This window comes from Polyodon spathula, unplaced genomic scaffold (genome assembly GCF_017654505.1).
Source record: "Polyodon spathula isolate WHYD16114869_AA unplaced genomic scaffold, ASM1765450v1 scaffolds_1640, whole genome shotgun sequence".
In the NCBI taxonomy this organism is placed as follows: Eukaryota; Metazoa; Chordata; class Actinopteri; order Acipenseriformes; family Polyodontidae; genus Polyodon; species Polyodon spathula.
In genome coordinates, this window is record NW_024473116.1 from 4,484 (window position 1) to 14,589 (window position 10,106).

At 44.8% G+C, this 10,106-nt stretch overlaps 1 protein-coding gene across 1 annotated transcript; it reads right to left on the reverse strand.

Annotated features, from left to right (window-relative positions):
• Positions 1 to 792: 792 nt before the first annotated feature.
• On the reverse strand, positions 793 to 8,279 carry LOC121310000 (zona pellucida sperm-binding protein 1-like). The gene is made up of 17 exons (XM_041243190.1): positions 8,157 to 8,279; positions 7,620 to 7,839; positions 7,414 to 7,535; positions 4,558 to 4,765; positions 4,346 to 4,467; positions 4,053 to 4,248; positions 3,859 to 3,977; positions 3,669 to 3,768; positions 3,360 to 3,482; positions 2,983 to 3,155; positions 2,693 to 2,790; positions 2,374 to 2,501; positions 2,058 to 2,238; positions 1,667 to 1,811; positions 1,469 to 1,544; positions 1,104 to 1,268; positions 793 to 947 (listed from the first exon to the last, which is right to left on the reverse strand). Exons 2-17 carry the CDS (start codon positions 7,774 to 7,776, stop codon positions 835 to 837), a joined length of 2,226 nt encoding a protein of 741 aa, XP_041099124.1. The 5' UTR covers positions 7,777 to 7,839; positions 8,157 to 8,279; the 3' UTR covers positions 793 to 834.
• Between the last annotated feature and the right edge of the window lie 1,827 nt (positions 8,280 to 10,106).

Below are 10,106 nucleotides of genomic sequence, written 5' to 3' on the forward strand. Positions count from 1 at the left end.
ATACTGGAGTGTACCACATTAGTGTATGCTACCATCTTGTTTATAGGCTTCTCACTGGAGTAATTTTAGTACTTGTGGAAAAGACTGGTATATGAAGTGGCCAGAAACAGTCATGTCATTGTTTCATATGAATCTCAGAAACAGCCAAGACAGATGACAAAACACCAGTGCCACATGTATTCCACCTGAATATGCCCACGCAAGATCACATTGTATATCAATCCCTCCCCCCCCCCACCCACTTCCAAACAAACAGTGGCATGCAAAGGTGTTATACTTGTGTATAAATAGAATCCTGCAAGAGAGTGTCAGAGGACTTCTGTCTGCCCTCAATCCAAAGCCCTGTCCCACAGCAGGGACAGCCCAGAAGTAGCAGCAGCTACAGTTGCCATTGTCCAGCACCACGATGGCCCTATTAAAGCAAAATCTCTACATATACTGCACAGCAGTTTATTGGCCCTTGGTCACGGCTGCTACGCCATGTTAGATGCAATATACATCAATTGCAGCCTAGGTAATGTAGTATTTGGATAAACACAAGTGAACCCTTAGGGCACTACTGAATTGCACAGCAAATGGCAATGTACCAGCGCCTTTACTGGCACCAGCAGAAGAGGTCTCGAGTGCTCAAAAAACAATGCAGCTGTCACTTCAGGGTATTAAACCTCAGTTTACTGCAAACAGCAAATCCAACATGTTGGATAAATCGGCATCTCTAATCCTACTTAGATGTGACCCCCCTCTATTTGGTGGAGGAATTGAAATTAAGAAAACCCACAAACCACTACAGAATTAACACAAGATAAAGGTTTATTCAAGTTAGAGACTGCTTCTCTAGGACCTGACAATTTGCAAGCCAATCCATTTGAGGAAGAGCATTATAACAGATACCAGGACCAGCAAACCAAGCAGCCACAGGAGACCATGGAAGTGCGTCCAGTGCTTCTCTGCAAGAGGAAGCAAAAGTTAGTGGCAAAGCAACTGTGAGCAAGGGAGGAATACAATGAAGCTTCAGTTCTGGCTTTGGCCCAGGGCCAGAACTGAGCAACACCACATGAAAAAGGCTAGTACTGCTTCAATGCAGAAGATCTCAAATCACTTGCCCGTTTGTTCATGGGGCACAATCTCATCCAAAGTGAAGGTTCCTTCGCTGACAGCAATGAAGCCAGCATGACCAGGAGCAGCTCGCTTGTCTACGTTTGATTTCCCAGGACAGGGCTTTCCTGCACAGCGCCCTCCAGCAGATCTTGATGTGGGAACAGGCATCTCTGTGGAAGGAGAAAGATATCAAGTGCCCAAAATTTAACCAAGGGAGCAGGACTTAAATACTTCAGGGGGGGGGTCTAAAAAGCACAAGATTGAAGACTTCATGCTACAGTAAAAATGTAAGGCTTAACCTAAAACAGCCAAACTTCAGAAGGACTCCTTCTCAGAAACCAAGTCCAAATAGTGCTTTTCAGGACCATACCTCTTCCATCAAAGCATCCTTCATTGCAAACACGACGTTCCGGGGAACACACTTCGGTTGAACACATGAAATAGATCTAAAAAGAAAGTAAATGGAGTTAGGAGCAGCTGTAGATCTGCTTTGGTCTAATATACCATTTATGACTAGGCATTTGGAAGCAAGCTTGAGTCTATACAATTGGACCACTATTAAACTCACTTCCTCATCCAAACGCTGCTTGGTCTTGTAGTCCAGGAACTGGAAGATTTCTATTTCAAAGCGTCGAGTGTGCTTGGATACAGGCATGTTATTGTATTTGACATGGAGGCCAGCAGCACTGCTGTAATCCAGGATGTTTGGACAACTGTGGGGGAGAAATTCAGAAGGGAGTCCTACAGCTGCCAACTAGGAGGCTTGAAGTGCATGGTAGCCATATTGTAATGCTAGCAGCTGCAACAGTCTAGCTTGCAAAGATTTAATTTAGATGTTTGCAGCCAGTCACCTAACCAGTTGCTGAACTGGTTAATGGTCACATCTGGCAGTTGCTGCTGGACAAATCCCTGGCATGTTGCTTTTGTCCAGACAAAGGGAGACAAATCAGGATACTCACCCTTCATAGATGATCACCCAGGCAGCTTGAGAGGACCGGGGATAGGCGATGCAGTAGTGGACCAGCAGAACTACACTGGGGTTAGGAGGGTTCACAAGCTGCACTTCCAGATACACCTTGCTTCCAAGCAAGACGCTCAGGGGCAGATGGGACTGTGGGTAGAAGCTGGTGTAGCTGGCATCTGCAAGAGAGGTGCATCATTGGTAACACACCAGCCATTGAAAGAGGAAATTGAGCCAGTCAAATCTAGCAGTCATTACCAGACATGATGCCAAACCAGACCAAATGGGAGAAGTTACGCATCATGTTCAATTACCTGTGGCAATCCTTAACCTAACCCCAAGCCAGCCAAAAGCCAAGGCTGCTGATGGAGGCGATGGGTTCACCACCAAGTAACCAGTGCTGGCCAAGTTTCCTTTAGAATAGCGACATTCCACATGGAAACTGTAGTGCAGAGAGGAGACAGTGAAGACAAAGAATCCATTTAGTTACCAGTTGGCACAGATATTCCAGTCAATGACAAAACCATAAAGGCTTTAACTCCGATCATGGGGTCCCCACCCACTACAACCAGCAAAGTATGCTGAAAGAGGGTTAAGCAGCTGCCTGTTCCAAGCGCATGTAGAAGAAATTACCGATAAGGGCCATCTCTGGTAATTTGTCCATACATCTGCTGGATCCCCCGAACCAAACCACGAACTTCAGCAAGATAGATTGTAGTCTCCGCCACAGTCTACAGAAAAAAAAATGATTACAAAGTGAGAACACTGAAGCAGTTGAGGATTGTAATCAACCTGGCCAGCCCAAAACCAGTGGCATGCCAGTAGATTAGCACCCCAACACCCCCCTTAAACATATGGCTGTAAAAAGCATTGCAGCCTAGAAGTCCTAGTACTAACCCAAACCCCAGGAGGAGTGAACTTACAAAGACACGTGTCCCACAGCCAGTCACAGGAAATTTGAAGACCGCAAAGTCTGGAGTGCAGATTACAGGGACACATGAATGGTTTCCTGCAATTACTAGACTGCTCGGATCAATTTCTGGCTTGGTTGAGGTGCGGTATACGGAGAATACAAAATGCCCATCTGCAGTGCACGCTGAAAAGCAGGAAGCAGAGAAACCATTAATACAAAATAATGAAACCATTTACCTGAAGGACCAGTCCCCTGTACAGTAAGGGTGGAAATCAGGTCAATTATCTCCTCCACCCTCAAAGTTTTCCTATACAAGCTGTTCAAAGTTACTCTGGACAGCTCATTAGATGAGCAGTGCTATATCAAAAGTGTAAAACCAAGCCATACCATCCAAAGGATAGTAACAATGGGAAGTTCTTGCATCCACACAACATCCATTGGCCACACACCGTTGTGGATCAACATTAGGTGGACCACAAGCCAACTGCTGACTTCTTGGTATCTTGCACCCTGCAAGAGAGTAAACTTCAATGTTATAGGTTGTACAGGGAAGACCCTGTAGTTTAGGTGTTAATATCTTGTGTAGGGGCACATTGTATTCAATACAAAGCAACATGATGCAGCAACAGCATTGGCAGACAAGCAACACCAGACTTGAGCACTCTGGTATTTTGTGTCCAGTGAACAAACACTCACCCACATGTGGTACTAGACCAGGAACAGGACATTTGGCCTGTATATCTCCTCGCTCCCCAGTAAAAGTTGTGTAGAGGACTCTCAGGATATAGAAGTTGTTCTAGAAGTGAAAAGAGAGTTGGTCATTCTTGACAGGATTTTGATCACCAATAAAAATGGGGAATCACAGCTGCAATTGCCCTCAGCTTACCAGGATCTTGACATGACAGGCCTTGTAAGGAGCAGTCAAGATGTTTTTGCCATTTCCCTTCAAACTGTAGCCACAAGTCTTGGGGGCACCGATAACAGCTACCAAGTTGTTGGATTCATCTACAACAGATGCCACATTTAGAGCATGCTTTCTGTTTCACAGCACCCACATTACTGTGTACCAAGCCAACTCACCCATTAAATGGATATCTTGTAGCAGTCCCCCAGGAAGCTCCACTGTCATGCAAGTATCACTGCAGAGGACAGAAACCCCAAAGGGAGGGAGGGGGGAGCCTGTTGGTAAAGCTGCACTGGTTGGACATTTCATCTGCACCTGTACCCTTCTCCCACTAAGGGTTACATATACTAGGGTCAGGACATAATTCCCATTCTGGAAGAGAATCAAGGGAGGAGAGAGAGCACAAGCGAGGGTATTTACATGCATAGGAAGTTTAAAAGCAACAGTACAGAAAGCTACAAATATTTACCAGCATCTTGACATCACAGGCTGTGTAAGGGGCTGTGAAGACATTCTTTCCTCTCCCATGCACCAAGCTGTAGCCACACTTTCTGCTATCATCTTGGACAGTTACCAGAGTGTTGGATTTATCTGCAAGAGGCAACATTGCCACGAGATTGGGTTATCCTCATTGCCAAGCAATTTGGGTGGGAAGTTATCTGGGACAAGGCACAACCTTACCCATCACAGCTACTTGTTCAATTGGTCCTTCAGGCAGCTCTATTGTCATGACTGAGGCTCTGCAGGCAGTGGGTATTGTTGGTTTTCGTGGAGTGGTTGTAGAGGGAGGGGGTTTTGTGGGCACTACAGCACCGGTTGGGCATTGCATCTGAACATAAGCTTGTTGTCCAGAAGTTGTGTAGCGGAGGGTCAGGATGTAGTGCTCATTCTAGAACAAGGAGGAAGTTGGCTTGATCAAAAAGTATAACCAGGAAACAAGCAAATTGCAGGTAGTTCACTCACACAGTGATCATGTCAGCAGGTGTCACAAATGGCATGCTTTGAAGCAACGACTAGAAAATCTACTAGGCACACTTCAGAACTATGAAGCCCAGTGTTTTTGTAACAATGCCTTCCACTGTTGTCCCCACTGAAGTGGGAGAACTTACCTGGACTAGTTTCAAAACTAGTCTGTTTACATTCCAAGCCTGCAGTGTTCTGATGAAGTTTCAGGATGGAGCAGCGCCTTGCTAGTTCAAAACAATACTGCCACAGAGCTGCATTAATATTACTACCACATCCAATTACTTGAAATTTCTATGGATTTCATTTACTCCCATTTCCCAGAAAAGGAGTTGTCAAGAAATGGCAAGTTACCAATCTGCCTGTGCTCCATTCTCCAAAACACATCCTTTTTGTTTTTAAAAAGAGATAAAACCTTGGGCCAAGAGGCCATAAAAGCAGGGTTTGGAATAATTGCATGTCAAAGCTTAGTCTTACCTGCCATCTGTACGCTGTCAAATAATCCCCAAATTGATTGAGACGTACACGTTATTTCCATTTACATATACTTGTAGTATAAAACAGAACACAGAATCATTTGTGGTAGCATCTTGTATTTCACTTGGACTCTCATCTAACCCCAGATGTAACTAAACACATCTGCTCACGAACTGCCCCGATATCAAATCCTAACTGGGTTTTGTATTTGCTCTTATTAGGACTGAAGTCATTGCATCTTGCTCTATTGTACTGTAATTCTTGATGTGTATTTTGTTTACAACTGCAAGTCTCCCTGGGTAAGGAAGTCTGCCAAGAACATAGAATTTTAAATTATTTGCCTTGGATGTCCCTACATAAAACCACTTGCCCCCGTGGGGGCAATATTTATGGTAGTGAAAACACAAGTACTCCAACTGATCATTCAGTATCACTGATCCACCTATTCCTCTGCTGGTGCCATCTGTTGGGAGTGCTTCTGGCATGATCTTTGTGCTCTGCAAACACAGTACATGCCGCGCTCTCTGTTCAGTCAGTGGGGATTTCTCAGCTGTAAACACTTCCTATTTGCAAGCTCCACTCAGCAGGAGATGAGGAATACCAATATACTGCGGCTTAAAGCACACGATCGGCTAAAAAAAAAAAAAAAAGGAAGTTCCTTAAAAGCCAAAAACAGAGTTGTTAAGTCACTTCTCTTCACCCCCTTCCCAATCTCTTCCCCTATAGTGCAGGATCTTAACTGGCACTTCATATAGTGAAACAGGAGCAGAGTTAGGGAAGAGAACAGCTAGTATACATTTTGTGCAAGAAAAGCTAGAACGTTTCTACAAGCCGATTGACAACCTCCCCCTTCTATTGACTGAACCAGTCACGGCACAAACTAATGCAGGGGTTGCTATTTTATCTGTAGTTTCTGAAATACAGGGGTGTTTGACAGTTCAGGCTCGTCTGTCTGACGACAATACATTCATGTTAATGCTCCCGATGACAGTAGAACATTTCTCCAAAGTTGGTAGCTGACATGCAAATGTCTCTGTTTGATAGACAGCTTTGCAGGGAAGGAGAGGTGGTCAGCTAAAATGAACTAGACAAAACAGCAAATGCATTCCTAATGGGAGATTGGAAGGTCTGGGGGTCAGCTTCCTTCCTAGTGGAACCAGCATATGTTTAGGTATCTGGGAGTGTTTAGGTGGGGAGGGGGTTCACGGGAATTGGAAGGGAGAGGTAGGCTGAAGAGCAGGCGTTGGCTGATCCAATTGTTGTTCCCAAGGTTTATTGGGCTGTTCAACAGTGTTCAAAGGTATTTCACAGGGACACGAGTCAGAGCCCCCAGTGTTGGAACAGCAGGTCAGCCCAGTGATACTCCAAGCAGGCTACTGTAGTTTGCAAACAGAATTGACAGCGCCGACAGATTGAGAAGAAAATAACTATGGATTGCATGCAGGAAAAATTCAAGAATGTTAAGGCAGTTCCTCCAATACAAAATGGCATGAATGGTTAGGTGCAGAGCATTCAATTACCCCTGCCTGGAAGAGTCTACCACTGCCAAGGGGGTATGCATTGTATTTGATGAATTTAGCTTTGATTTCTGTATGAAACAGCCATTGCCAGGTATTTTTATATATTATAAATAACCCACAAGTGTACAGGTTCAGACTAAACCAACTTCAAAATGGTGTATCGAGAACATAACTTTCTTCAATGGCAATGCATATGAAGTGTTGCAGTAGATAACCGCCTGCATAAACCAAGTTATTGTAATCCAGTAAAACTGGTTAGCAGGTGTGTACAGTACTATAGATCTTGCAACTACAATGTAGAAAAATGCACTCTGGCACTGCTATTGTGGAAAGACTCAACATTGGGATGCAGTTACCCAAATTAATGCAACGTACAATGAACCGCGCAGCTTTATGCAATTAGAGAGAGTTATGCGTCTAACCATATCATGCAATCACAATGATGCACGTAAAAAAGGGACCTGCCATATGCTATGCAACTAACCAATATACAAAGTGGCATGTACGCACCATTTTAAAAACCTTCTGTACCAGTGTTCTGGTTTTTATATATACCCTCACCCCTCCCCATGATTACCACTATCCGGACATCACAGGCTTCGTAGGGGGTTATGAAAAGGGTCCTTCCACTTCCCTGCAGCAAGGTGTAGTTGCAGTACACTGGAGCCTTGACGACAACTATCCATTTGTTGGAATAATCTACAAAAGAAAAAAGTTGCCATAAAATCCCCCTACTGTGCCAGAGACAAAAGCTTACAGGTGTCTAGCAAAAGCCCAACTCACCTAGAAGCTCCACTAGGTCCAAAGGTTCCATGGGCAGCACCACCATCATGCCAGAGGAGTTGCACACCACATCTGGTGTGGGAGGGGTCCTTGTTGATTTTGTGGTTGTAGTTGCAGGTGCTTTTGTTGGTTCTCCTGCACTAGTCGGGCATTTCATCTGCACATACCCTACTTCTCCATCAACTGTTGTATAGCGCAAAGCCAAGTAGTAGTTCTCATTCTAGAATTTGCATAAGAAGGTTTAGGGTAAGAGGAAAGTAAATCTGAAGCAGACTCTGGAACTAGCTAATCCCCAATGAGGGATTTTGGGGCAACACTAACCTTAAATACAACATTAGGAAATCCAAGAGCAGTGCAAGTCAGGGCATGTGAAGCCAGCCCCATCATATGATCACTACTTGGGATCACTACTACTATCCTCCCCTCCCCCCTTATGGTATTAAACCATTCGGTTGCAGAAACCCCTTTACAGTTGTGCATTTACAGACCAAGTTTGAATAGAAGTACAAGAGTAGCCCATTAGCAGAAATGGATTACCAGAATCTTGACATCACACGCCGTGTAGGGGGTTTTGAAGAGGTTCCTTTCTCTGCTCTGAATCAAGGTGTAGTTGCAATTCTCAGGAGCATCAAGGACAGCTACCCACTTGCTGGATTCAGCTACAAGAGAAGTTTACATACAATTCCCTAGTGCCCTTGTCAAATTCATCCACATAGGGGCAAAGAGCCCAACTCACCTAGAAGCTCTACTAGTACCAGAGGTTCCTTGGACAGCTCCACCACCATACTAGAGGCAGTGCAGACCACAGTTGGCTTCCCACCACTGGTGGTCATAGTTGTCTTTGTAGTGCTTCCGGTGGTCCTGGTTGTAGTTGGGGTTTTTGTGGGTTCTCCAGCACTGGTGGGGCATTTCAATACCATATACCCTTTTTTGCCACCAGTTGTCAGATACCATATTTCCAAAACATAGCTTTGATTCTAGAACAAAGAACATATGTAATATACCCAAATTGATTGCCATGGTTTTAAAATGATCATACAAGCTGGAAAACAAATTTACTCTTGTGATTAATAGAAGGCCAAGAGGAAAGCAGAGCAAGATGGGCCAATCATACCATCATTGCCCAACAGTATACTGAGCATCAAAAGAAACTTCCTTATTACAACACATTTTAAAAAAAAAAATGCATAAACCGCCAAAATGATTATATCTATAGAAATACTTGATCATTCATCCTTGACCGTGACATGCTTGCATGACTGACTCCAGCACATGCACTTAAAATCACCCAGTTACCGAAACATTTGATTGGACATGGATAGGGAGTGTTGAATTGCAAGCTTGAATAAAAGGAATAAAGAAATACAAAAAACAATGCCACATCTGTGGAGAGCAGAACCTTCATGCAAATCAGCATGTTGGAGGCTGGACTAGGGCAGTGTATTGTGGCTCGCCATTTTGGGTGCTCACAGCCAGCAATTTCAAAACCTGGGAAGACTACAGAACCAGACCACCGTCAAATGACGGGCCACGAACTGGGAGACCAGGAGTCACACCTGCTTAAGAACGACAGATCATTTTGGCATCTTTGTCAATGGTTAAAAAGTCATTGCACCTGTCAGTTTGATCACATGTAGTATTTGGATACTAGTGATACTTTTGATGTTCAGTATATGAAGCTTTATTAAAAGCGCAGAAGTTTGGTTGGGGGGAGAAGAGAAAGCACACAGTATGGTGGAATATCTAGGTGATCTCATGGATGAATGGACAGGGTCTGGAAAAAAAGAAATGGATTGACTATGCAAAAGGCATCATTTCATGCAAAATGACACAAAGGTGGAAAGTGTTCACCATCTCCAATTAGTCCAAACAATTACCAGTATCCTGACATCACAGGCAGCGTAAGGGGCTATGAAGAAGTTCCTTCCACTTCCCTGCAACAAGGTGTAGTTGCAATGCTTGGGAGCATCAATGACAGTTACCCACTGGTTGGATTTATCTACAAAGAAAGAGGGAAAGTTACTATAGAAGACTCCCTCCACAGTGTCAGATATGATGCTCCTCCAAATACTCAAAAGCCTAACTCACCTAGAACCTTCACAAGTCTTAGAGGTTCCTTTGGCAGCTCCACCACCACACTGGAAGCTGTGCACACCACAGTTGTAGGGGCCTTGGTAGTCTTCCTCCTGGTGGTTCTGGTAGTAGTCTTGGTGGCTCCCCAATGGGAGTCTGGTCTCCTCCTGCTGGTGGTTCTGGTAGTAGTCGTCCTCCTGGTCGGCCCCCCTGGTGGTTCTGGTGGTAGTCGTCCTCCTGGTGGGCCCCCTGCTGGTAGTCTGGTCCTCCTGGTGGCCCCCTGCTGGTGGTTCTGGTGGTAGTCGTCCTCCTGGTCGGTGGTTGGTGGTGGTCGTCCTCCTGGTGGTCCTCTGGTAGTAGTCTTGGTTGGCTCCCCAATGGGAGTGCTGGTCGTCCTCCTGCTGGTGGTTCTGG

What these genes read in the sequence shown, in the direction of transcription:
- LOC121310000 (XM_041243190.1), bottom strand. Translation starts at nt 7,776, where the DNA reads ATGAAATGCCCGACTAGTGCAGGAGAACCAACAAAAGCACCTGCAACT. An exon ending in CCTGTGATGTCAAGATGCTG is followed by an intron (nt 4,249 to 4,345) that starts GTAAATATTTGT and finishes ATTCTCTTCCAG; the next exon opens with AATGGGAATTATGTCCTGAC. An exon ending in AGCAGCGTTTGGATGAGGAA is followed by an intron (nt 1,545 to 1,666) that starts GTGAGTTTAATA and finishes CTTTCTTTTTAG; the next exon opens with ATCTATTTCATGTGTTCAAC.